The sequence below is a fragment of the Ovis aries genome, chromosome 20 (genome assembly GCF_016772045.2).
Source record: "Ovis aries strain OAR_USU_Benz2616 breed Rambouillet chromosome 20, ARS-UI_Ramb_v3.0, whole genome shotgun sequence".
NCBI lineage: Eukaryota > Metazoa > Chordata > Mammalia > Artiodactyla > Bovidae > Ovis > Ovis aries.
In genome coordinates this window covers 27,898,614-27,926,431 of record NC_056073.1, presented here as the reverse complement: position 1 = coordinate 27,926,431, position 27,818 = coordinate 27,898,614, and the positions used below count along the sequence as shown (strand labels likewise).

The following is a 27,818-nucleotide window of genomic DNA, read 5'->3' as shown; positions in this document are numbered from 1 at the left end:
CCCCAACACTCCCCTCCAGCCCAGTACTGCCCTGCCCTGCATCTTTGGGAGGCAAACTGGCTTCGAGGGCCCTGCGGTCTCTGCGGCTCCCCACAGGGGTCAAGCTCCTCCTGGCGCAGAGCGTGGCATCGCGCATCCTTTTATCTGCCACCTCTGTGCACCTTTGCGAGCGTCTCGAAACCAGTGCTTGGTGGAGGCATCACCCGGCCACGCCCGGCGCCCCCGCCCCCAGGGGTGGTGCGTGTGGCCGGGAGGACAGGGAGGGGCTTCAAGGAAGTGGAGGAAAAGGCCCCGAACCAAGGCTCCCGGGATGGCTCCGCGGAAGCTGTGAAGATTCTTCTACACGTAAGAGGAGAAAGGCAAAGGCTGCAGAGACGTCACAGGGGGGATTAGCGGAGAACTTGGCCCACCAAATCAGATGAAGGGGGCCCGAGGATGAAACCAGAGCACTGGGAATGAACGGGGAACAGGTGAGAGGAGAGAGACGGTTTCACAGAAGTGACTAGATTTAGGGCGATTTGTCAAAACTAAGTTGCAAATGAGTTTGGAGAAGAGGCAGTAATGACAATTGTTGCTTTCTAGAGCTCTTTTGCATATTTTAATTTACTTCATCCTCCTGAGGTAGGTCAAGGCTCAGAGAGGTCAAGTGACTTGCCCCAAATCACACAGCTAGTAAGAATCTAAACACTCTATTTTATCCTTTATACTACAAGTGCAGCTGCTTCTGTATATGTCATATTATATAGAAAAGGGAGATTAGACTTTTAGGTACTTGGAGATTTTCTTCCAGCAAACATCTATGGGGCCATTGTTATGTGTCAGGCAATGTGCTAAGCCCTGAAGATGCTAAGGCAGTCTGCCTTCAGAAGGCTAAGCTAATTGAGGAGTGATGTGAGCAGTAACTACAGGACAGCATGGCAGCCCAGATGACTGGGGCTCTTCTCTGGGGGAGGGCAGCTTTCAGGGGGAAGTGACACAGTCTGATCTTGGAAGAAGGAAAGTATTTCCCTAGTGGATGGTGGGGGTGGTGGTGGGAGAAGGCCGTTGAGGCATAAGCAAGCAAACACAGTCTGGGAGAGCTCCCAAGAGTTGAGTGAGTTCAAAGAGAATAAACAAGGGATGTGAAGGGAATTGGATGGAGTTCAGTGACATTTAATTCATGATGGATTTAAAACCATTGCAGGGTTGAGGAGGGATCTTACAACTATACTGTTAAGGGATAATGAGAGTGCTTCTCCATTATGTTGGAGTAATAGGAACTTAAATGAAGTAAAGAAACATTCGTTGACAATTTCTAGGTGCCAAAGAGCAGGCAAAGCACTTTCTCATACATTATCTCATTGAGTTCATGGAGCCGTTAGGAAGGATGAGGACGACTTCTTTGGATCGATTTGTGAAGACCTCTAATACTCATGGTTTAAAAGTGCAAGATATTTTGCCCTATGAGTTGTGATCCATATTAAAGACACACAGGGAAGGTTTCGTTAGAGGGAACAGGGAGTACAGAGCCAGGGAAGCCCAGGGGAACAAGGTGTGTCTGGAGAATGGCAGGCAGTTGACCTTGGTGAAGATGATGTTTATGGTAAGGATGCTCGTGCCCGGGGCTGGAGCTGAGAGGGAGGTGGGGCTTGCCATGCAAAAGGCTAAATATTAACCCTGTTCTCCTAGCTGAGTCTCAGAGACTTTTTTCTTTACTTTTAAGATGGTAAAGGATCCACCTGCAATGTGGGAGATCTGGGTTCAATCCCTGGGTTGGGAAGATTCCCTGGTGGAAGGCATGGCAAGCCTCCAGTATTCTTGCCTGGAGAATCCCATGGACAGAGGAGCCTGGCAGGCCAAAGTCTATAACGTTGCAAAGAGCTGACAGGACCGAAGCAACCTGGCCCAGCACACTGCTGCTAAGTCGCTTGAGTTGTGTCCAACTCTGTGCGACCCCATAGATGGCAGCCCACCAGACTCCCCCGTCCCTGGGATTCTCCAGGCAAGAATACTGGAGTGGGTTGCCATTTCCTTCTCCAATGCATGGAAGTGAAAAGTGAAAGTGAAGTCACTCAGTTGTCTCAACTCTTAGCGACCCCATGGACTGCAGCCTACCAGGCTCCTCCATCCATGGGATTTTCCAGGCAAGAGTACTGAAGTGGGTTGCCATTGCCTTCTCGGCCCAGCACACAGCACATAGTTATTATAAAATATTGGCTATATTCCTTGTATAATATATCCTTGTAGCTTATTTTATACATAATAGTTTATACCTCTTAACTCCCTACGCCTATATTGTCTCCGCACTAGTAACTACTAGTTTGTCCTCAGAGAGTTTTGTTTTGTTTTTTTGGCTGTGCTGGGTCTTCCTTGTGATGCGCAGGCTTCTCTAGTTGGCCTCTCTATTTACAGCACACGGTTTTAGTTGCCCCTTGACATGCAGGGTCTTAGTTCCCCTACCAGGGTCTGAACCTGTGCCCCCTGATTTGGAAGATGGATTCTTAACCACTGGACCAATAGGGAAGTCCCCTCAGACAGTTTTTAAGTGGGGAGAGACACACTCTGATGAAGCATGTTGCATCAGACACACTCTGATGAAGCAGGGTTCTGGCTGCAGGTGGAGAATGGACTCAGAGGGCTGCACAGGCTGGACTGTGGGAATGGGGAGGAGGAGGGGGAAGGAAGTATGTGAAATTGGTCTGAGGGCATGAGTGGGCAGCAGATCTCCACATTGCTGATGAGGGGGAAAAAGGAACACAAGGCATAGATTATTTTTGGGAGTGTGACCAGAGTTATAACTGCACATGAAAAGGCAAATAATGAGTTAACGAGAAAAACCAGCAGCCACACCCACCTCCACCACTTTCAACTCTTTCAGCTGATTTACTTTTTGGTATGTGTCTCCATATCTGTAAACACGATTATATTATTACTGCATGCTTTTTCAATTTAGGTATTATCTATTGCTTCATCATCCCCACTATGCTCACTTTATAGATGTTTTTAAGCTATGCACACACAATTCACATATATATTTCCATGTGTACATAAATATGTATATAAATTCACAGAAAAATGTCCTGAAGGACCACATCAGACTAGGATCCAGGGGACACTGACTAAAGGAGACTTTCATTGTACCTGTCTGGTTTAAAATTTTTTTTTTTTTTAAAAGATAAGAAGTGACGTATTAGATAGGATGCTTGTGAGGCTTACAAGCAGGCAAGTGAGAAATGCCATGCTGAGCACTTACTGGACTAGGGTTTTATAAACAAAAGAAAAGTGGGGAGGGGAGAACTTCTTTGTCTTTCTTGAGTAGATGTCATACTTCCATCATCAGCTCCTCCTCCAGGTTAGGCAGAGGAGTTTTCTTGTCCCTACGTGGTCTAGCTGGTCCACAGATTATTACTTTTTATGTGTGCAGAGAGTATGTCCTAGAAATCATTAACTTCCTGAGCTCACTGGGCAGGATGTGGGGCTCATGTTGTTGTTTAATTGCTCAGTCGCGTCCTACTTTTTGCGACCCATGAACTGCAGCCCGTCAGCCTCCTTTCTCCATGGGATTCTCCTGGCAAGGATACTAGAGTGGGTTGCCCTTTCCTCCTCCAGGGGATCCTCCCAACCCATGGATCAATCCACATCTCCAGCAGCTCCTGAGTTAGCAGGTGGATTCTTTACCACTGAGTCGCCTGGGGAGCCATACATTAATTATTATGTGTGCAGTAAAAAAAGAAAACAACACTAATCCACACAGCAATAGTAAAAGGTAATTATCATTATCCACAGTTTACAGATGCAAAAACTGAAGCCCAGAGACTTAATTAATTTGTTCAAAGTCTTACAGCAAGCAAGTGGAACTGGTAAAAAACAGACTTGTGCCTGAAGGAAGAGAAGGGACCAGTGCTGGGTCAGGACAGAACATGAAGATGAAAGCCAGGAACTCTAACAGGAGAGGTGCCATCTTTGGCAGAAAAGGATCACGAAGGCAGGAGGCAGGAGGCAGTCATGTGAGAGCTGTGGTCTGGGAGGAGATGTTCAGGGCTCTATGGGAGAGGGGGACTCACTAGATCGTTAGACAGACACCCTGGACTGAAGGAGGCAAGGTCATGGCCTCTCTCCTGCCTGTCCTTAAAGAGCATCCCTGGAGAACTCAGGAGCAAGGCATCTGCAGTGAGTCACTGGAATCCAGAAACTGGTGGTAAGAGTGAGATCATCAAAAGGCAGGGAGCAGAGACAACAAGGCCCTTGGGGTCCAGGGAGCTCAACCAGTCTGCTTAGAGGCCACAGTCACAAAACCAACAAAGAATTCATATCTAATAGGTTTTCCTCAGGGCTCACATGAGTCTGTAAGGGAGTCACTGTGAGGCTGTGATACCGGGCAGGATGACAAACAAAAACAGCCAGGCCAGGGAATCAAGCTGCAGAGTCTGTGTCCTGTGAGGATGCAGGATGTCTGGGGAGGAGGAGTCTGGGAGAGGTCGCAGCCAAGGCCGTCGAAGGCAGCTGGCCTCTCCCTCGTCATGACTCAGCTTCACCAGTGCCCGGGGTCACCAGTCCCCTCCCACGGCCGTGCGGGTGATGACCATGAGGGTGAATGTGTCTGCCGGTGACCTGAATTGCATGGCTGAGTTGGCGGTTGGACACTGGAGATAAACTTACTCTCTTTGAAAGTTTCTGGCATTGAACTGGATTCTACACAGGTAAACACATGTGCCCCAACCCCACTAATTCATCCTTCAGCCAGTTCCCCACTTAAACACAGAGAAGCCTCTGACAAAACAGCAGGCTCTGACTTTCAGAAGCAGGCTTCCACTCACAGGCAAACCACGTTATTCTCCTATAAGGCAGAAACTATCTTACAAAACAACGACCTCAGATGAGCTCACTCTGAAATCACGAGAAAAAGCAAGGCCAGCCCGCCGGGGTCCAGCCCCTGCAGGATCCAGGGAAACCCGAAGGAACTGCGTTGGCGATTCTGATTGATTTAGAGAGAGAGATAAGGAAAGAATGTTGAAGATAAGAAAATAGAGGAGACAGACTGCAATGACAAGGCACTGGACCGGTTTAAATGATTAATTACAAACAAAGCATGGTATAAAACATGATGTGGAGAGGAACACTTAAATTTTCTCTGTTTTAAATTTAGCTATCTGATTGACCAGTGCTGGCTTGGTGGGAATAGGGTTAATCTTTTTCAGCAATGAAAGAGACATCTGTTCCAGTATCTAACAGCCCTGATATTTTATTTTTTTGAATTAAAAGATCTTTTAAAGGCCTTGGAGCTGTAATTTTTTGCACCCAAAAGGCTAGATAACTAAATCTAAATGTTTTGGGGCTCCTAGCTTGAGAAGTTAAGTTTTTTTCTTGTCTGATAATAAGGTGAAAGCAAAAGCTGTGTTACTCTTTGACCTTTATTAATTTGCACAGTTTTGATAGGCAGCGAGATCAAAACTTTAATTTTTCCAATGTAATCAAAATCTACTATACCAGGCACCACCAAAATTTCCTGCAAACAAAGCGAGCTACACCCTAGCACAAGTCTCACAATGTCCTCAGACATGCCGCTTTCGTTGGAATCAGAGTAATCGGCACATCAGGGGTTAATATTGTTGCCAAGTCTCTTTTTGCTCCGCTTTTCTCCTAGCCTGGGTGAAGCCCCCCAAGGAGATTTTTTCCGAGGAGCACGCTCTACATATTGTGCACGCGTCTGCTTTTAAAGTTACTTTATAGAGTCTTGCCAAGAATATGCACTGGTCATAGCAAACACCCTCTTCCAACAACACAAGAGAAGACTCTACACATGGACATCACCAGATGGTCAACACCGAAATCAGATTGATTATATTCTCTGCATCAAAAGATGGAGAAGCTCTATACAGTCAACAAAAACAAGACTAGGAGCTGACTGCGGCTCAGATCATGAACTCCTTATTACCAAATTCAGACTGAAATTGAAGAAAACAGGGAAAACTGCTAGACCATTCAGGTATGACCTAAGTCAAATCCCTTATGAATATACAGTGGAAGTGAGAAATAGATTTAAGGGCCTAGATCTGATAGATAGAGTGCCTGATGAACTATGGAATGAGGTTCATGACATTGTAGAGGAGACAGGGATCAAGACCATCCCCATGGAAAAGAAATGCAAAAAAGCAAAATGGATGTCTGGGGAAGCCTTACAAATAGCTGTGAAAAGAAGAGAAGCGAAAAGCCAAGGAGAAAAGGAAAGATATAAGCATCTGAATGCAGAGTTCTAAAGAATAGCAAGAAGAGATAAGAAAGCCTTCTTCAGCGATCAATGCAAAGGAATAGAGGAAAACAACAGAATGGGAAAGACTAGAGATCTCTTCAAGAATTAGAGATACCAAGGGAACATTTCATGCAAAGATGGGCTCAATAAAGGACAGAAATGGTATGGACCTAACAGAAGCAGAAGATATTAAGAAGAGATGGCAAGAATACATGGAAGAACTGTACAAAAAGGATCTTCACGACCCGGATAATCACGATGGTGTGATCACTCATCTAGAGCCAGACATCTTGGAATGTGAAGTCAAGTGGGCCTTTAGAAAGCATCACTACAAACAAAGCTAGTGGAGGTGATGGAATTCCAGTTGAGCTCTTTCAAATCTTGAAAGATGATTCTGTGAAAGTGCTGCACTCAATATGCCAGCAAATTTGGAAAATTCAGCAGTGGCCACAGGACTGGAAAAGGTCAGTTTTCATTCCAATCCCAAAGAAAGGCAATGCCAAAAAATGCTCAAACTACCACACAATTGCACTCATCTCACACACTAGTAAAGTAATGCTCAAAATTCTCCAAGCCAGGCTTCAGCAATACTTGAACCGTGAACTCCCTGATGTTCAAGCTGGTTTTAGAAAAGGCAGAGGAACCAGAGATCAAATTGCCAACATCTGCTGGATCATGGAAAAAGCAAGCGAGTTCCAGAAAAACATCTATTTCTGCTTTATTGACTGTGCCAAAGCCTTTGAGTGTGTGGATCACAATAAGCTGTGGAAAATTCTGAAAGAGATGGGAATTCCAGACCACCTAAACTGCCTCTTGAGAAATCTGTATGCAGGCCATGAAGCAACAGTTCGAACTGGACATGGAACAACAGACTGGTTCCAAATAGGAAAAGGAGTACGTCAAGGCTGTATATTGTCACCCTGCTTATTTAACTTATATGCAGAGTACATCATGAGAAACGCTGGACTGGAAGAAACACAAGCTGGAATCAAGATTGCCAGGAGAAATATCAATAACCTCAGATATGCAGATGACACCACCCTTATGGCAGAAAGTGAAAAGGAACTAAAAGGCCTCTTGATGAAAGTAAAAGAGGAAAGTGAAAAAGTTGGCTTAAAGCTCAACATTCAGAAAATGAAGATCATGGCATCCGGTCCTATCACTTCATGGGAAATAGATGTGGAAACAGTGTCAGACTTTATTTTTGGGGGCTCCAAAATCACTGCAGATGGTGACTGCAGCCATGAAATTAAAAGACGCTTACTCCTTGGAAGAAAAGTTATGATCAACCTAGATAGCATATTGAAAAGCAGAGACATTACTTTGCCAACTAAGGTCCATCTAGTCAAGGCTATGGTTTTTCCAGTGGTCATGTATGGATGTGAGAGTTGGACTGTGAAGAAGGCTGAGCACCGAAGAATTGATGCGTTTGAACTGTGGTGTTGCAGAAGACTCTTGAGAGTCCCTTGGACTGCAAGAAGATCCAACCAGTCCATTCTGAAGGAGATCAACCCTGGGATTTCTTTGGAAGGAATGATGCTGAAGCTGAAACTCCAGTACTTTGGCCACCTCATGCGAAGAGTTGACTCATTGGAGAGGACTTTGATGCTGGGAGGGATTGCGGGCAGGAGGAGAAGGGGACGACAGAGGGTGAGATGGCTGGATGGCATCACTGACTCGATGGATGCAACTCTGAGTGAACTCCGGGAGTTGGTGATGGACAGGGAGGCCTGGCATGCTGCAATTCATGAGGTCGCAAAGAGTCGGACATGACTGAGCAACTGAACTGAACTGAACTTGTTCAAAAACTTTTTATCTTTTTTAGCTTTAGGCAATGCTCTGGGAGGTTTTGGAGGCAAAGTGGGGAATTCCTGAGCTCTGGGGAGGCACAAGCGGGAGGTGGCGGTGATCTCGCTTTAAATCAAAAAGTGGTGGATAAGTTTTTAAAGGTTTGCATAGAGGGGAGGGGCCTTGCCAGGGCGCCTGGCTGCAGCGTCCTGCAAGCCCTCTCTTTCCTTGGGAGGTAGAGCACAGTGTCCCTCCTTTTCTCTGTCAATGGCAGAAAATATGATCTGCACAGAAGGTGCAGACCCTCCACCATCCACCGCTACAGCCTCTCCCATAGTCTGTCTAACAGCCTCATGACAGGGGTCCAGGACATTTTTAATCATACTCCACAGAGCAAAAGCATCTACAGGAAACTTTTTCTGCCCAAGTAAAATATAATAAGAGTTTAACTGTTTCCCCACCCTCTCCCAAGTATTTAACAGTGTCCTCTTCTGAAAACCAAGGACATTGTTTTCATACAAATGTAAAAAGGAATTGAACACTAGCCTTTTAACTTTGATTACTCTTTTGTTTAACAGTTGCAAAATTACTTCTATAAACAGTTGTCCTTCTTTTAGCTCATTGTTACCCGTGTCAGAGGTTTCTGTAGAGAAAGAAATATTTTTGTCTTGTAAAGAAGGTTTGTTTCAACCTTTGTAAATGAGGTTTGTTTCAACCTTTCGATTGGGTTTGTTTCACCCCTTCAGCTGGGTTTCTTTCACCCCTTCAGCTGGGTTTCTTTCACCCCTCAACTGGGTTTCATTCAACCCAAAACTACCCATTCCTACTCACCCTACCTATCTTATGCAGGGGGGTCTGCGGCACCCTGAGTGGGGTCCTAGCTATTCCGAGTAACTGCACAATGAGGGAGGATTACCTTACGGGTTCCTGTTCGTGGCTGGGGTCCAGCCCCCGCAGGATCCAGGGAAACCCAAAGGAGGAACGGCGTCAGCGATTGCGATTGATTTAGAGAGAGAGAGATAAGGAAAGAAATGTTGAAGATAAGAAAATAGAGGAGAGAAAGAGGTTGATATTTCTTGGTTTACATAGAGAACCAATAAAACTTCGAGACAAGAAGTTTGCCCTGTTCACGGAGGCTCCAGGTGCCCTCCCCATCTCCCGAGGGAGTGAAGACGTAAAACGTCTTCCCGTTCAGGTCTTAGAAACCCAGGCAGATAAGTGATCGCAGGGAGCCCCTATGCTCCAAGGGATCAGCCTGAAAAAGAGAGGGAGAGGGGGAGAGAGAGAGAGAGAATGAAAGACACGGGTTGACCAAGCTGCTTTGGTGAGCAAGGCCCAATTACTTTATTTTCAAAAGGTACTTATATATATTTTTTTGTACATAGAAGGAAATGAAAGATGAAAGGTCATACAGAGTCAGCCCAAACATTCCAGCAGTTTTGCCCTTATCAAAACCAGGATTTTTCTGCATACCTTTCCCACAAATGATGTTGTATACAGTATCTTCTGGCCTTGGAGGCCTGTGAACATTTTATGACCCTCTTTTGATAAAGGCTGCTCAACCAGAAAACTTATTTTCCCTCAAAGTGTTTTTTCTTTATATTTCTAATCTATGTCAGCCTCAGAAAATGCCAAACAGAGTTACATTTTTCACAGAGCAAAAGTGCAGTGAGTTACAAGAAAGAACCAATTAGCTCAAAGATCTAATGTGGTTAAATTTAAGGCTACACTTGTTTTTCTTACATTCTCACTATGTTAACTAATGTATCCCAGGTGCACAGTGGATAAGAGATATGGGAACTTAGCAACAAGCATTGGCCCAATAATGAAATCCTACACCAGCACTACTCTAACAACTTTTAACTCTTTCAAAGGCTCTAGGTTTTAGGCTTTCTGTGCCTCTCACAGTTGGGAGGCTATAAATAATCACATGTGTAGCTGTAAGAGTCTGGATATACCTGCCAAGCAAGCTAGAATGCTAACAGAGGGGGTTTGATTTGAAATATTCCTCTCATGTCCAGGAGACTTATTAGCTATAGCCCCAAGTTGATTTTCTCCAGAGAAAGGTGGTCAGGGTTAACCCCCTGTTAATGTCAGAGGAGTTGGTGAAAGTCATGAAATAGTAAAACAGACAGATTCTGGTTTTGGGGTAGATGCTCGAGAAAGCCTAGGGAGCTCCTTGAGCCCTGAAGCCTTGCTTAACAGTTCTCTTCCACATGACCCTGTCATGGGTGGGATCTCCTGTGGTGGCTCCTGGCACCAGCTCATAATTCTATCTGAGCACAAACAAAAAAACCGTCACTGTGCCACCCACAAAATATCAAGCACTCCTTCCCATGGACAAAAAAAAAAAAAAAAAAAAAAGCTATTATTTCTTTATCCTCATTCTAATCACCTGTCTCATTTTTAAAAATATTTATTTATTTATGGCTGTATGGGGTCTTAGTTGCAGTATGTGAAACCACATCCCCTGAATTGGAAGGCAGATTCTTAACCACTGGACCACCAAGGAAGTCTCTGTAGAAAGAACTGATTGAGATAGTTGCAAAATTGATCCTGTTTTCTGACAGCATACTATCTAGTGAAAAATCCCTGCTTCCTTAGTGAGTGCATCCGTGTGTGCTCAGTCGTGTCTGACTTTTTGAAACCTCATGGACTATAATCCTCCAGGCTCCTCTGTCCATGGGATTTCCCAGGAAGGAATACTGGAGTGGGTTGTCATTTCCTCCTCCGTGGAATCCTCCCAACCCAGGGGTTGAACTCAGGTCTTCTGCACTGGCAGGCTGATTCCACTGAGCCACCTGGGAAGCCCCTATTTTCTTAGGCCTGCCCCCAAATCACCTAACCAAAGCCCACATACTGTCATAGGTTTTTGTTCTAACACTCTCTTTCTGAGATGTCCCACAGTTCCCTACTCTTTTGATGAAAAGAGTAATAAGCCCAATATGTTCAACTACAGGTGTGTTTCTGGGGGTCGATGGTTGGAGGACATTGATAATATTCAGTGTTTCTTTTCTTCATTCTTAGCCTCTGAGCTCTACCTTAGGGATTAGAAGCCAGGCTGTGTGAGAGAAGATGGTACAAAGGCAGGAAGTGCTGTCAGAAGGGACAAAACAAGACAAGCATTCACTCGACAAATATTTACTGGGCACCCACATAGGCCACACAGGGATCTAGGTGCGAAGGACAATAGACAAATAAAGCAGGATCCATGATTTTTCAGGAAGCTCTCATCTGGGGGCTTGAGAGGTGGGAAAGAGGCTTCCCAGCTGGCTCAGTGGTAGAGAATCCACCCGCCAATGCGGGAGCCACAGGAGACACAGGTTCGATCTCCAGGTCGGGAAGATCCCCTGGAAAAGGAAATGGCAACCCACTCCAGTATTCTTGCCAGGATAATCTCATGGACAGAGGAGCCTGATGGGCTACGGTCCATGGGGTTGAAAAGAGTAGGACTCAATTGAGCAACTGAGCACACATAAGGTGGGCAAGACACCTAAACAGATCACTCTAGTGATCTATAGAGCTAAGTGCAGTGATTGAGGGAAGAATGCCCTGGGGGCTGCTGCCAGCTCGAGAAGAGGTGCATCGACCCTCATGTGGTGAGGCAGGTACCAAGAAAGGCTTTCTGGGGAAGGGGATCCTTGAGGCCCTGGAGGTCGAGGACCATCTCATGAGAAGGGACAAGACGAGCAGGTCAGGGAGGTGACAAATAGCATGATGAGTGGGGAATTTTACTTGCAATTGATCTCACTAGAATGGAAAGTAAGAAGCAGTGTCGGGGAGGGATTAGGCTGGAGGCACTTACAAACGGGTTTGGGCTTTATGCTTGCCCCAAAGAAGGCATCGTGGAATGTCCGTTGAATGTTCCGCAAGCCCTGACCTGGTGAGATTATGTTTCTAAACATCATTTGAAAGTCTGCAACTTACTTTATTTTGTCTGGTTTTGTGGGGTTTTTGTTTGTTTTGGTTTGTTTTTTTCTGACTGAGTGGCATGTGGGATTTCAGTTCCTCAACCAGGGATCGAACATGCAGCTCCTAAGCAACTTACTTTAAAAAGCATAAAATTATAAGATGGACTGATGGATGGATAAAGGGAAGGATAGATGGAAAAAGCACTTGATAAAGCAATTGTAGTAAAGTGCTAATGATAGAATATCATTCTATAAAACATTCTAACTCTTCTGTTTGAAAATGTTTGGAGAGGGGGTTATGTTGGCCTCTGTCCTGGAGGATGGATTGAGCAGGGTGAAGTCTAGAGGTAGGGAGACTTGACTGATGCATCTCCATCCAAGCCAAGGAAGGACAAAGGATAAAGATTGCCAGCAAACATAGGAATTTGAAGGGGCAAGGAAGGTTCTTCTCTAGATACTTTTGAGAAACTATGGCCCTGTTGACACCTTGATTTCAGACATTTAGCGTCCAGAACAGTGAGGGAATAGTTTCTCTTGTTTTAATCCACCCAGTTTGAGGCAATTTGTTAGAGCAGACTTAGGAAATTAGCACAGGAGTTGAGGATGTCAAGGTAGACGGCACTACCATGGAAAGATTATTATTTGTTATACCATACTATCACATATTTTTACCATATTTTGCCTTTTCAATATGGCTTTTGTGTTTGCTTTCAGTTAAAAGACCTGAGTTTGAGCATCGATGCCAATACCTAATTCAAGAGGCTATGAGGAACAAATGGAATACGGTGTATAAAACCATTTGATAAACTGTTAAACTCTGTGAAGAAGGTATTAGTACTGATACCAGTGTGTGGAGGAGCCGAAAACACCTTGAACTAGAGAATGGAAAGCTAGGCCTTGGCCTCAGTGACTGCTTCACTTTCCAAACACAGCACTATGTGAGTGGCCAGGACCCAATTCAAGTTTGTCAGCTTCTGAAAGATTCAAAAGTGCTTCTTTCCAGACAGGACAGAAGAGGGACAGGTCACAGTTTAAGGTTAGGGACCAGGGGGGAGGACCTTCCCAGATTTAAACCATGTCACAATATGTCCCTTCATTCACTAAGAACTATGCAAGAGGGGAGGAGAGGGAAGCCAAGATGAGTAACAGGCAGCTTCTGCCCTCAAGGACTTCACAGTCTACCAAGGTGAGTGCGATGGCTTGGGAGCGTGGACCTGTCTACAGGAAGAGCCAGGAACCCCGACTGGGGAAGGCGTCCTGGAGGAGGTAAGGTGAAACTGCTCCACAATTGAGTGGGGTTGCCAAGATACCAGTCCTTCCCGAGAAAGAGGAATTAGGAGATGGTTTCCACTTAGTGAATGCTGTCAACCACCTCATTCCCTGATCTGTGCTAAGCGTCAGGGGAGGGAGAAAGTATGAAATATGCTCTTGTAAGGAAGCTAAATCTGCATACAAGAAAAGGAAGCTATGAGATAAAGAGAGTGATGTCAGCCACTCAGACTTTGAATTCGGGATATAGTGACTGTGAACTTTGCCCCAGGAAGATTTCTGCAGGAATGCAGGGGGCGACGGGAGGGCAGCGGCGGGGATGTGGGTCCTGGTCACCTTGTCCCCCGTCGTCGCCTAACAGGCAGATGAAGGCTGCTTCTGTAATCGACAGTGCCTTGAGGGCGACGCGGGAAACAGGATGGGGGTGGGGGGGCGGGTTGGGGCTGACTGCGCGCTCCTGGAATCTGCTCTGCGGGAGTTGCCTCTCCCGGGCCGGACACCTGCATGCGCCCTGCCCCTTCGGAGACGCGCGCGCGGCCACACGGAGATCCGCGGGCGGCTCCCCACGCCTTGGTAATCCAGCCGTTTCCCGACTGGAACCGGTTGGCTGTAAATGCCCGGGAAGCCCGCCCCATCCGCCTACCCCGCTCTCCACCCAGTTGAAGGGAGTCGAAGAGGAAGAAACCTGTAATAATCTGGAACTCTGGAGCAAATTCTGAGTCTTGCTCCCCATCATCTTGTCATCCTCTTGGCTTAGGTTTCCAAGCCTCTCGCCTCTTATTTTCACGGGATTATCTTTGAAACAGGGGCAGTCCTTCTTTAATTTTGGTCCCTCACGTGGCAACACTATATACAAAGGTCTTTGCTGCTCGTGATGCTGGTGGTGGTGGTGGTGTGGGGAGGTGGGTAGTTAGGAGGATGCACCTGGTCCTGAGATTAATTTTGAGGAAATTAAGAAAAAGGACTGACGATTTGCCTTTGAAAGGGAAACGACATCCTCTCATACTCCAGGTTAAGCCAGTCTTTCTAAAAATTAAAATCTTTTCACATCTTTGAAAGGATTTTTGGGTTCTGCGTTAGATCCACTTCCAAATATTGACCACGGGAGGCCACACTTACAGGATGTCTTAAATTTTTTGTGTGTCAACTTTTTTATTATAGAAAAATTAAAACACACATGAAGTGGAGAAATTAATATGATGGGCTCTTGTGCACTGTCACCCCCTTGGACAATGATCAGCTCACGACCAATTTTCTTTCATCAATTGCCTCCCACTCATCCTCCCCTTTCCCCAGTATGTCATTTTTAAGCAAATTCCAGGCGTATTTTATTAATAAAACTTCAATATACCAAAACCTCACTTTATTTTATTTGTTTAATTAATTAATTAATTAATTTTTTATTTTACTTTACAATACTGTATTGGTTTTGCCATGCATTGACATGAATCCGCCACGGGTGTACATGAATTCCCAATCCTGAACCCCCCTCCCACCTCTCTCCCCATATCATCTCTCTGGGTCATCCCAGTGTACCGGCCCCAAGCATCCTGTATCCTGTATCGAACCTAGACTGACGATTCATTTCTTACATGATAGTATACATGTTTCAATGCCATTCTCCCAAATCATCCCACCCTCTCCCTCTCCCACAGAGTCCAAAAGTCCGTTCTATACATCTGTGTCTCTTTTACTGTCTCGCATACAGGGTTATCATTACCATCTTTCTAAATTCCATATATATGTGTTAGTATACTGTATTGGTGTTTTTCTTTCTGGCTTACTTCACTCTGTATAATCGGCTCCAGTTTCATCCACCTCATTAGAACTGATTCAAATGTATTCTTTTTAATGGCTGAGTAATACTCCATTGTGTATATGTACCACAGTTTTCTTATCCATTCGTCTGCTGATGAACATCTAGGTTGCTTCCATGTCCTGGCTATTATAAACAGTGCTGCGATGAACATTGGGGTACATGTGTCTCTTTCAATTCTGGTTTCCTCGGTGTGTATGCCCAGCAGTGGGATTGCTGGGTCATAAGGCAGTTCTAGTTCCAGTTTTTTAAGGAATCTCCACACTGTTCTCCATAGTGGCTGTACTAGTTTGCATTCCCACCAACAGTGTAAGAGGGTTCCCTTTTCTCTACACTCTCTCCAGCATTTATTGCTTGCAGACTTTTGGATCGCAGCCATTCTGACTGGTGTGAAATGCTATTTCATTGTGGTCTTGATTTGCATTTCTCTGATAATGAGTGATGTTGAGCATCTTTTCATGTGTTTGTTAGCCATCTATATGTCTTCTTTGGAGAAATGTCTATTTAGTTGTTTGGCCCAATTTTTAATTGGGTCACTTATTTTTCTGGAATTGAGTTGCAGGAGTTGCTTGTATATTTTTGAGATTAGTTGTTTGTCAGTTGCTTCATTTGCAATTATTTTCTCCCATTCCGAAGGCTGTCTTTTCACCTTGCTTATAGTTTCCTTTGTTGTGCAGAAGCTTTTAATTTTAATTAGATCCCATTTGTTTATTTTTGCTTTTATTTCCAGTATTCTGGGAGGTGGATCATAGAAGATCCTGCTGTGATTTATGTCAGAGAGTGCAAAACCTCACTTTAAAAAGTACAATTATCACACCTTAAAAGTGCACAATTCCTTAATATAAATGTACAGTCTGTTAAATTTTGTCTCATGTTTTAAAATTAGATTACAATTAATTCGTTCAAACCAGGATGCAAACAAGTCCACCACAGCGTTTGCTTGATATCTCTTTCAATCTTTAAGTTTCCTTTTTCTTATCTCCCCCACCTGCACCCCAATCCCTTTTCTTCTGGAAATTTATCTGATGAAGATAACTGATTCTCTGTCCTGTGAATTTTCCCAAGCTTGGATTTGCCCACTGCATTTCTGTTAGCATTGTTAAAATGATTCTGATAGATGGGTTTTAGGTTCATTATTTTTGGCAAGTATACATCAAGTCATTACTTCCTATTGTATTACATTGGAGAGCACATAATGTTGGATTGTCTTTGTTTTTATGATGCTAGAGTTGATCAGTGGGTTCAAGTATTGTCGGAATGATTCATCATTGTAAGATTGCCATAAGCTTTTCACATATGTTTCTAGCAGCTGTTGATTATCGCATCGGTCCTTTATTTCATTAGGCATTAAAAAGAATGATATTCTTCCACCTTGTCTTCATTTATTACCTGGAATATGTAATAAACTGTCCCTCAACCAATTGGTGATCTTAGATATATTTGTACAAGAATGGTGGCATAAAAACTGTGTCTTTATTTACCAGCGTTCAGGAAGAAGTAAAGGTTTCTGAAAGAAAAGTGAAAGTTGCACAGTCGTGTCTGACTCTTGGTTACCCCAGGCCAGACTACTAGAGTGGGTAAGCCTTTCCGTTCATCCAGAGGATTTTCCCAGCCCAGGGACTGAACCCAGGTCTCCCACATTGCAGGTGGATTCCTTACCAGCTGAGCCACAAGGGAAGCCCAAAGGAGAATGCTGTGAGCTGGATTTGAACCTCCCTGGGCAAACCCCATTGGATTTTGAGTCCAATGCCTTAACCACTCAGACATCACAGCTCAGTTTCTAGCATCTTCCAAAAGTGACCAGTGAGTTTATAGTTGTCATAATGAACTGGTGGAACTTTTTTTTTTTTGCATAGTTGACATATATTAATTAATTGCAGATATTATCCTCCTTCATGCTTAAAAGTGTCCCATCTTTAACCAGACATGGCCCCAGTAGCTTTCTCACAATCCGATGTGACAAAATGCTCCAGGGTCATCTTGTGTATTTCTTCTCCCAGACCTAGAATTAGCCAGTTCTTCAAGGAGCCATTTTCTTTTGAGCGGGAAATAATAAGATTTTCATCTGGGTGTAAGCAGGGCTTGCTCAGTGCATCCAGTTAGGCTATTATTATTAATAATAGTGTTTCTTTGTGAAGGAAGCTAAGGAATGCATTTTATTATTTTTTTAAGGAAAACACATCGTGAGTTTATCACATTTTGATTTTCCAATTCAAATTTGGGATCACTATGTTTTTATTTCTCTTCTTTTACGTCATAATCATAAGAGAAAACTAATCTTTCAGGTGGAAAATCTTGGTTCCTGGTAATGTTAACATAATTGCTTATTTTCTTTATCTTATTATATTTGGGTATATATGTACACATACATAATACATGGGCTACCCAGGTGGCTCAGCAGTAAAGAATCTGCCTGCTAATGCAGGAGACACAGGTTGGATCCCTGGATCAGGAATATCTCCTGGAGAAGGAAATGGCAACCCACTCCAGTATTCTTGCCTGGAAAATCCCATGGACAGAGAAGCCATAGAGTCACAAAAGAGTCAGATATGACTTAGGGACTAAACAACATAATACATAATAAATTCAGAATAACAACAAAAATATTATTACCAAGATGATAACTGAAGATTTTAAGTTTTATTTTCAATTCTTTTTGTCATTAGACTATATTCCACAAAGGAGATACAGCTAAATTACTGTGTTTTAAAGTCACCTAAACTAACTCCTAAGAACGGAGAATTTAAGCTACCAACTACTTACACAGTTAGGTTTCTCTTGTTTTAATTTAATTTTGTTTTATAATGATGTAAAACATTTATATAATTCCAAAGCCTAATTTCCATGTCTTCCACTTGGTTTCCCCTCCTCCCAAAGGTGAGTGTTTTTGTTAGGTTTTGGCTTATCCTTCCACTTTAAAAATAAATATAAGCAAAAATAAAAAGGTATATTTACATTTCCCCTTTTCTTAGGTAAAGTGTAGCATGCTGTGTGCACTATTCTCCATCTTGGTTTTTTTTCACTTAATATATCCTGGAGGTCGTCCTAAAATAATAGACAGACAGTCCTCACTTGCAAAAGGTCTAGACCTGACTGAGTCGTCTGGGGAGACAACAATCAGCGATCCGGCGTCATGTTTTCCAGGTCCCTCGAAAGGATGAGGTCCAGACGGGCCAAGCCTGCACACACTCTCAAGGACATCGAGGAGAAAAGCCACAGCCTCAAATCAGTGTGTGGTCTCCTGGAATCTGTGTCTCAACCAACATTCTCATTGCAGAATCACCTATTGATTCATAATGCGACAGTAAATAGTCTTGTCTATTTGAAGCTTCCTTTTCAACCTAGGTATACTGGGGAGAAAAGGGGACTGAAAGTAACAAGGTAAATGTAAAGGGCGGGGTGGGGGCCGTGGGGGGAATGTCAGAGATATCAGGCCTCGATCAAGAAGCCAAAGAGTGTAACTTTCCTAAAGGGTTCCTGGAAGTCTGGCTTCAACCCTACTGCACACATCCCACACATCCCAAAGCGAGGGGGTACCGGGGAGGAGACGCAGAGGAAAGCAAAGAACAACTCTAGGGACTCAGGGTGATCTGGGTCCCGGGAAACAGGAGCCGGAAAAAGGGGAAGATCTGCCCTGGAAACGAGGCGTGGAAGGTGTAGAGGTGCTTGCTCGTGGTGGCGTCGTAGAACACGACCTTGCCGCACTCGTGATTCACGCAGACGCCCACTTTCCTGGGACAGACCGAGAGATCCTCGCGGGTGCCCGCCTCCGTAAGCGCCTGGCACTGGGAGCCCGCCATGCGCAGCGCCCAAAAGCCGCTCAAGGGCTCTATCTGCAGCATGCCCTTCCTGGGTACTAGCTCCGAGGCCACGCCCACCACGCAGCCCCCGCCCCCGGGCCCTTGGAGCTCTGCCTCCCAGGTCTGGCAGCCGGAGCTGAGGCCTGGCAAGCCCAGAACACAGCGGAACGGATAGAAGCGCTCGGGGTCGGTGTGCTCAGCGCAGACTCTCTGAAGATCCGGGTTCAGCGTCACTGTCTTCAGATCCTGGGAAATGATGAGATCTGGGTGAGCCGAAGCCGCATCCAGGGTCAGTGGGTCTGCGGGAAGATGAGGAGAAAGAAGGGCAACCCCAGGTCAAGCCATCCGGGCCCCCTTTAGGATGGCCTTCTCTAGAAGTCAAGGTCACTTTTGCCCCCAGAGAAGTCCTAGCCCCCCGCCCCCTCCTTGACGTTAATCCCTAAATTTCACCATATACAGCTCTGAGGGTGGTCTCCCTCAGAGAGAGTGGTGGGGAGGTGTCATCTCAACACTCAGAACTGAGACTGTCTCCTCTTCCTTCCCCGTTTCCTGTGTTCCTCATATCTAGAACAAGATTTGAGGCTTGTATAAGAGATGTCGAGGTTCAGATTGTCTGAGCTTGAGTAGTTTTTTGAAGTACAACCCCTCAAAAACGGTTCAGTGGAGGGGTGGAGTGCAGAAGGAGGAACTGTCAGCCCCCTTCTCACCCCCTTCTCACACTTTGAGGCGGGGCGGGGCGGTGGGCGCTCAGCATGCAATATCTTAGTTCCCCCACCAGGGTTGGAACCCACCACCTCTGAAGTGGAAGCATGGAGTCTTAACCACTGGGGAAGTCTGCCCCGCACATGCTTTTAATTAGATTTGGGTATTAAGTTATAGTTTGTCAAAGGTAGAAGGCCCCATCCTCCCTCTACAATGGCTTAAGAAGCTGTGGTTCCAGTCCTTGCCAAAGACTTAGGAATCTTCCTTTTACTTGTGTGTGTGTGTGTGTGTGTGTGTGTGTGTGTGTGAGTGTGAGTCACTCAGTCGTGTCCGACTCTTTGCAGCCCTACACACTGTAGCCCGACAGGCTCCTCTGTCCATGGGGTTCTTCAGGCAAGAATACTGGAGTAGCTTGCCGGTCCTTTCTCCAGGGGATCTTCCCGACCCAGGGATCGAACCCTGGTCTCCTGCGTTGCAGGCAGATTCTTTACCATTTGAGCTACAGGGAAGTCCTCCTCTTACTCTAATATGACTTAATGTTTCCTTACTGGATGGGGTGTTTAGGAGAGATGGAGGATGTGGGAATGTGGGGAAGAGGAAAAAGAGTGGTCAGAATCATGAGGATGAGTTAGGTGGATTGGGGCCCAGGTAGTTTTTACTGGTCTCTAGATTCCACCCTGGCTAAACTGATGCCTTGGTAGTTGAAAAAAAAAGTGGACCGGAGCAGTCAACTATAGTGACTTTCTTTATCCACCAGGGGGCACCACAGCCAAGCAGTAAACAGAAGCCAAGTGGTGGGTCCTCGTCCTCCTTTTGCTTGAGAACACCTGCTTCCTTCTCCAAGTCCTCACCTCCATCCCCATCTCCACTCCCTCAAGGACCTTTCCGTGTTCTCAGCCACTCACATATCACCGTCTTGAGCTCTTCAATATTCGTAGCTTCAGGGCTCCCCAGGTTCTCAGAGCTGTCCAGGTTTGGTGAGTAAGAAACAAAAGAGGCCCTGTTTCTGCTCCGGAAGAGTGGGCTGAGTGAAATTGAGAGTATGGTATTTGGCAGCACTGTTTTAGTTGTTCTGTCAACTTTGAGGGAGAAGGAGAGGAGAGAGGTCAGTGGGGGCAAGGCAGCAATGTCAGAAAGTGCTACCGAGCTCTAGACACAGCAGGAGGAATCAGAGGTAGACTCAGGAAAGTGAAACTGCCCACACGGTTCCAGTAGCTGGGGATCAACAGAAATTCTTGGGCTTGCCTTACTGAATGATAAATAAAGGAACAGTTTATTAAAACCCCTCTGTTTATAAGCTGTCTTCACTGGTTAAGCTTACTTTAGTTATTTTTTCCATCTAATTGTAATTTTTCCTTTTTAATTGCATGTGTGTATGTGCTAGTCACTCAGTGGTATCAGACTCTTTGCGACTCCATGCAAGAATACTGGAGTGGGCAGCCATTCCTTTCTTCAGGGTATCTTCTCGACTCACGGATAGAACCCTGATCTCCCGCATTGCAGGCGGATTCTTTACCATTGATTGCATACCCTCCAGGTGCTTGGGTGGGGACAGCATTTGACCCCCTGTAGACTTGGAGGTTCCTTGACTCCACCATTAGAAGCCACCAGCATTCAGGGGCAGGACTCTTACCTGGAGGGGTCGACTCAGGCTCTGAAGTTTTGTTTGTCTTAGGATCATTTTTCTCTGACAGGTACCCTAGGAATTGGTGAGAGAAAACCAATGTTGGTCTCGATAACCGGAAGCTGCAAACTAAAAACCAAACAGCCTGCCACCATCAATAAGAACAAGAATTGGTGATTCTCAGTAAGGACTGCCCCCCAGGTCATGAGGAAGTATAGAAGCCTTTCAGGTTGTCCCAATGCCTGCAAAGAAGGGGGGTACTCTACTGGCCTAGAATGTTCCCTGAGGCCTGGGATGTGATTCAGCAGACCGCAAGGCAGAGAGCACAGTGGAGACTTAACCATGTGCAAACACTGATAGCTCCTCTGGTGGAAAAACACTGGTGGAACAGAATCTTAAGTTCTGCTCTTGGCTTTGGAAGGCATTGTGTAGTTTCTGGCTTTGGCAAAATGATTTCTAATGCTGTCTTTTCCACTTAATAGTCATGTGACTTGGGTAATTTACTTCACCTCTCTGAAGTTGCAGGGGTCCTATTTATTGTAAATTGCCAATAATAACACCTGTCTAGGAGGATGGTAGTGAGATTTTGAACTTTTAGAAGTGGACTGCTTAGCACATGGTGGCTCTTAAAGAAATGGTACTTCTAGTGTTACCATCTCAGATAGCAGGGCCACCTCTGATGGCTTGGGCATAGGCTGTGGTTACAGGGGGTCTCCCTCCCCTGGGCTGTCATGATCTGACTTACAACCAGAAACCCAGCCAATGGCTGATGGCAGCTACTACTATAGAGACTGAGCTGCTTTTGTCTTCTCCTTGTCTTACCTTTTCTTTCCTTACTCTGAGGAATGGAGGAATAAATTTGAAACTTTCTGTTACTTTTTTTGGGGGGAGGGGGGCATGCCATGCAGCACGTGGGGTCTTAGTTCCCCAACCAAGGATCAAACCCATGCCCCCTGAATTAGAACCATGGAGTCTTACCCACTGGACCACCAGGGAAGTCCTAGAATTTTCTGTTACTTTTAAATATTTCTAAATTTTGGGATTAGTCTCTGTTTTGTGAGTTACCTGAGTTTAAAATAATAAAACATATCCATATGCCTGTGCTTCTCCCTTGATGAGGAATGGGGATTCACCTATATTTGGCCTCCATGTAATCAGAGAGACAGAATTCTTCCCCTTTGCTTTTTTCACTTTCCCCAGATGGCAGGAGCAGTCATCACTTACAGCTCTTTCTGTCTCCCTCAGTCATGCCTCTGAGGAATTTGCTTTTATCTTTCTTGCTGTCAGCCTGGAGATTGTCTGTGGAGAGAGAACAGAATGAGATGGAGTAAATTCAGAGAGTTTGAACAAGGAACCCACTATCACACAGCGGGCATCAAATTTCAAATGCCTTGAACTTGACTCTCATAGTCTTAGTGGACCAAGGTGTAAAACTCTGAGAGATGCCCTTTCTGTTACCCTGGAGTGGCTCTCTAGCCCAGCACTGTCCAGTAGAAATACACTCAAGTCACGAATAACATCTTAAATTTTCTGGTAGTCACAACGGAAGGGTTTCTCTTGTAGCTCAGTCGGTAAAGCATCTGCCTGTAGCACAGGAGACCAGGGTTTAATCCCTGGGTTGGGAAGATCCCCCGGAGAAGGAAATGGCAACCTACTCCAGTATCCTTGCCTGAAAATCTCATGGACACAGGAGCCTGGTGGGCTTCAGTCTACGGGGTCGCAAAGAGTCGGGCACAACTGAGTGACTAACATTTACTTACTTAGTAGTCACATTACAAAAAGTAAAGTAAAAAGAAACAGATAAAATTAATTTTTAATTGTATTTTCTATTTAAATAATTATTTTAAAATATTGTCTTTCAACCTATAAAAAGTTATTACTATATTTTACATTCTATTTTCACACTAAGTCTTGTGAAATCTGACGTTTCCTTTACTAGCAGCACACCTGACTTTGGAGCCACATTTCAAATGCCCAAGCGCATATTGGGCAGCACAAATCTAGTCCCTTCCGTGAGAAGAACTGAGAAAGGGCTGAGGGACAAAGGTGTTGTTTGGCCTCATGCTTTGGCTTCAGAAGAAGGTCAGGCACAGGGTGTGGTAAAGGATGGTCCCACCTACTTAAAGCCTGGGTGGCAATCCCTCTCCTCCCGATAAGAGAAGACTCAAGACAAGAAAGGCAAGGGGAGCTCCAGACCAAGGCTCTTGGTGCCCTTCTGTCCCAGTTCTCCCCAAGGAGGGAGTTCTGTGCCCCCGTCTCCCAGACATGGAGGGCTGTCAACGTCTGTGTACCCTCATGGAAATAGGGGCAGAGGACAAAAGACTTTGTGTGGTTGGAGAATGAGCCCATAACTCAGGGACAATGGCTTGTGTCCGGCCTGCACTTGCTGTAGGGGTGCTGGACTAAGGGAAGAGCTACAGAGTGGGACTCCTAGATAAGGGGCTTCCTCTGGGCCTCTGTACCCTTCTAGTGCCCTGTAGCTCCAGGACAGGAGAGAGCCAGCCCTGGGTATAGGTGGAGGGAGACACAGGGCATCTCCTCTGAGGGCTACCAGCCCAGCCATAGGGAATGCTCAGCGACCTTCTTATGAGGGGTCCGCACACCTGGAGCCAGAGCAAACACTGGCCAGCAGTGCTATGCTTCCAGGGCCTTCAGGCTCCAGCCACCAACCCCCTCCACCTCTGGTTTCCCAGACCCAGTCATTCCCCAACAAGAGGCAACCATCCTCAGACTAGGCAGCTATGGAGATTAAACCAGTGTTCTAAATAGGCCCCCAGCACCCCCTCCATCCAGCGGACTCTAAGAGGGCCAGGTGGGAGTTAGGGGACTGTGTGTAGGGGTGAGGGGGGGAGAGAAAATACAGCAGACCATGTTCATCTGTGCCAAAAGGTAGAGAGTGTATTTGTAGGCCCCTTCTCCATGCCCAATCCCAGCCTGTGCCAAAGTGAAAAGGTAATAAACCCCTTTATTGAAATTCTAAACTGAAGCCAAACTATTTAATTTTATTTTTTAGATTGTAGTTCTTCTATGTGAGATTGAACCCAGGCCATGGCAGTGAAAGGCCAGCATCCTAACCACTAGGCCACCAGGGAACTTCAGAACCAAATTGGAATGACTATGAAAACCTGAAATGACTATGAATTGTTGGATTACATGAGATTACACCACGTGGGATGGGAGAGCTGGACAAAGCAAAGCAGTCACTAGGGAAAAGAAAAGTTCAAAACAACAAAATTAAGAACAAAAACTGTGTCTCGGGAGTGGAGATTCTTAGCTAAACAAGTGGTATTCTTGGGGGCATTGTCCTGTTCCTGTTTTTCCAGAGGCATATGGGAGGGATCTTGGGGTGGGAGACTCTTGTGATATTTCCTGGGAGAAAACTCCATCCAGCTCTCTCTACTCCTGGTTTAGACAACCACAACCTTTGCTGTGAAGGGAGTCCTTACAAATACCCAGCTATCTTCCTAGTTGTAAACCCAGACATGTTTTTGAAAAATATCTGACCAAATATCTAAAGCCCAAGTCATCTACTTCTGTCTGACTTCTGTTTCCCTGCAAGGCTGCAAGAAGGATTTCCCTAAAATGTCACTGACTTTGAATCTATTTTCTCATATTCTATAGTCAGAAATAGATTGAATTCCAGTTCTGGCCCACCAGACAACTGGTCTACCACCTTCCTGCCAGTCACTGTGCCAGGCGTGGGAACCTCTTGCAGCTTTTACAGGAAGAGTCAGGGAGGCAAACAGATGAAACATGATGAAGGCAGAGTGCAAGAAATGCCTGAAAAGAAAGATACAGATGCCTGGAAAGTGCCCAGCAGAGAGCCCGGCATTGGAAATGTCCTATATAATTATTACTGACATGGATTAGTTACAGTTCCATTTCCTCGGGGTGATGGAGGAAGAATCCCCCAAAGGGAGGTGAACTGAGTTGGTGACAGCTTCTTCCTTACCTTTGAATCTCTTCAGGCTCTCTGTGAGGGAATCATGCCGTGATTTGATGTCACTGAGTTTTTTCTCCAGGTCCATTGAAACAGGGGTTGGGTTGAGAAAGTGAAATCCTTCACTTCTAGGAAGATACGGCTGAACTGAATGGTGAGATCAAGAGATGGGGTGCAGGGGAGGAAGAGCTGTGACAAAGAGGTGGGGATGAGGTGATGGAGCCTTGGGGGTAGGGAAGGAAAACAGAGGATAGTGAGCTGAGAGTCAGGAGGCCAGGGCTAGGGATATGCGGCCAGGGTGAGCTGGAGCATAGTGTGATATGGAAATGCAGATGGGAGATAAGCCAGAAAGAAGCAGAGAGGAAGGAGGCAGAGAGATGGGGTAGGAGACCCAGGAGCCATCTAACTGAGCAAGAGGTCATGCAGGAAGTGCAAGGAAATAGAATCTGTGATGAAGAAATAGGAACATAAAGAAAACAGCTCTTCTCTTTAGTAACCAACTCAGCTTAAGCCGCAGCCTAAGTACCTGACTGCAGTTAGACAGAGTAGACAGGAACTTGGGAGGGAAGAATGTTGAATATTTGAATGTATGTTGAGCATTGTAAGATGAATGAATCAGTGGGCAAAATGCACTTGGGGTGGCCGATCATACCTGTACAAGGCAATTTTGATGTCCTAGAAGAGAAAGAGAAACAGCATAGTCTTAGCACCTGGCTGATTCATGGGCACCAAGGAGGAAGTATCAACCATGCAGGGCATGGGGCAGAACAGGTGGAATGAGAATATCTCTCTTCCTATATGAACATCTCCACAAACGGTTCCTCCAGGAAGTGTCCAATATGCCAGTAGGCAGGAAAATGATCAGACCTCGAGAGGAACTAACTGAGTTGTTTGAAAATAAGTTTTGTCTCTGAGACTAAACCAGAGAAGGGAGAAGAGAGACAGGAAAAGGGCTGGAATGGCTTTGTGTGGTCTTTCTTTAAAAAAAAAGAAAAGAAATGGATTTCTGAACTAGTGGGAGTGGGAGATAGATTCAGGAGGGAGCTCAGCTCATCCTGTGCGTCACCTAGACCCGCCCTGTCCAGTATGGCAGCCACCAGTCACACATGGCTGTTGAACACTTTGAAACATGGTTAGTATGACAAGGAACCACATTTTTAAATTTTATGAGAGTCACCAATCCAAATTTAAATTAAAAAAAAACAACCTGAAATAGTGTAAAATACTTTTTCCATTAACCACAACTATATTGATTTGGTCAGAATATATTTAATTCAACCATTCAAAATATGATGTCTGAACTGAGATCTGCCAAACATATACCAGATTTTGAAGACTCAATTTTTTTAAAGGAAGAGGTTCATAAAATATTTCATTAATACTTTAAAAATATTGGTTAATGATTGAAATTATAATACTTTGGATAAAGTGAAAGTGAAGTCGCTCAGTTGTGTCCGACTCTTTGTGACCCCATGGATTGTAGCCTACCAGGCTCCTCCATCCATCAGATTCTCCAGGCAAGAACACTGGAGTGGGTTGCCATTTCCTTCTCCAGGGGATCTTCCCCATCCCAGGGATTGAACCCAGGTCTCCTGCATTGTAGGCAGACGCTTTTACTGTCTGAGCCACCAGGGAAGTCCTACTTTGGATATATTGGGTAAAATAAAATATTTCACTTAATTTTACCTGTGTCTTTTTATCCTTTTAATGTGGCTACAAGAAAAAAGTTTAAGTCATATTTGTGTCTTGCAAAATAATTCTAAATTACACATATAGCTCACATTGTACTTCTAAATTATATATATTGTGTGAAATATATTTGTAAATTATGGTTCACACAGTATTTCTATTGGACAGCACTGAGCTGGGGGAAGGAAGATAGAGGCAACTTTGATATCCTGCCACGTGGTCAGTGCTCTGATCTGTAACCAGGGAGGGGTTGCTGTGTTTTTACAACTTGGTCCCCAAGGGACACTCACCTGGAGCAGCTGGCCTGGCGGCAAACACTGTCTGGACTTCAGAGAATCCGTAAGCTTCCTGAGATAGTTCAGCTGTGTCTCAGTAGAAGTGACATAGAATTTCTGCCCCTTGGAGATCTCCTTTCCTAGCCAGTTGATCCGGGACAAGAGGAAGCTCTTCTCCTCCTTTAGCACCTGACGCAGCTGTCTGAAGGTTGTGGTGACCTTCTGCTTCTCTAATTCCACCTGGGCCTGGGGGCAAGAAAGTGGACATTCAGAAGATGAGAGGATGGCCTCAAAGTTCCTTCTATCCCATTTTATTCAATGTTATCATTTTATTAAGTTTATTCTGAGTAACATGCAGTGGCAGACATGGAGGAAAAGACATGGGAGGCGAACAAGCTTTTGAAAGCCCTTACTATGTGCCTTGTTTTCGTATTAGGTTATTTACTTATATTTTTTGCTTTCAAGGACAGGTAGCTAATACTATACCTAAGTATTAAGTATTCATATTTCCAGAAGGCTTTTCAGTTTATAATTTGTTTTCACATAGATTTTTTTTCCTTTTTACACACACCCACCCACAAAATAGGTACAGATATTTGAGTGGGTTCATAGTGTCTTCATTTTCTAATTTGAGAAGTCAGTTTCTAGGTAAGTAAGGGACTGTGAGGGGCAGAGATGGGTCTTAAAACTGGTATTTCTGATTCTAAGGCCAGCACCAGTTTTCCTTACACTACCTGTCCCCAGGTGGAGGAGACCAAAGTGGCCAACCTACTCC

At 45.0% G+C, this 27,818-nt stretch overlaps 1 protein-coding gene and 2 long non-coding RNA genes across 6 annotated transcripts in view; 2 read left to right on the top strand and 1 right to left on the bottom strand.

Moving 5' to 3' along the window:
* Positions 1-257: 257 nt before the first annotated feature.
* On the top strand, positions 258-16,434 carry LOC121817448 (uncharacterized). Its single transcript, XR_006057377.2, has 2 exons — positions 258-470; positions 12,643-16,434. It is a non-coding gene; the product is annotated as an uncharacterized LOC121817448 (long non-coding RNA).
* Positions 16,435-17,634: 1,200 nt separating this feature from the next.
* TRIM31 (tripartite motif containing 31) overlaps positions 17,635-27,818 on the bottom strand; it is a 29,555-nt gene continuing 19,371 nt past the window's right edge. For 2 of the 4 annotated variants that reach the window (XM_042237591.2, XM_042237590.2), the window contains exons 4-10: positions 27,059-27,289; positions 25,732-25,754; positions 25,092-25,207; positions 22,364-22,438; positions 21,149-21,214; positions 20,421-20,594; positions 17,635-19,112 (exon numbers count right to left, since the gene is read on the bottom strand). In XM_042237591.2, coding sequence (XP_042093525.1) covers positions 18,586-19,112; positions 20,421-20,594; positions 21,149-21,214; positions 22,364-22,438; positions 25,092-25,207; positions 25,732-25,754; positions 27,059-27,289 — 1,212 coding nt within the window. In that variant the 3' untranslated portion in view covers positions 17,635-18,585. The remainder of the gene's footprint in view (positions 19,113-20,420; positions 20,595-21,148; positions 21,215-22,363; positions 22,439-25,091; positions 25,208-25,731; positions 25,755-27,058; positions 27,290-27,818) is intronic. The other 2 variants (XM_042237592.2, XM_027958447.3) reach the window with 2 other exon arrangements.
* Positions 18,968-24,120, top strand: LOC121817447 (uncharacterized). The gene is made up of 2 exons (XR_006057376.2): positions 18,968-19,080; positions 20,273-24,120. It is a non-coding gene; the product is annotated as an uncharacterized LOC121817447 (long non-coding RNA).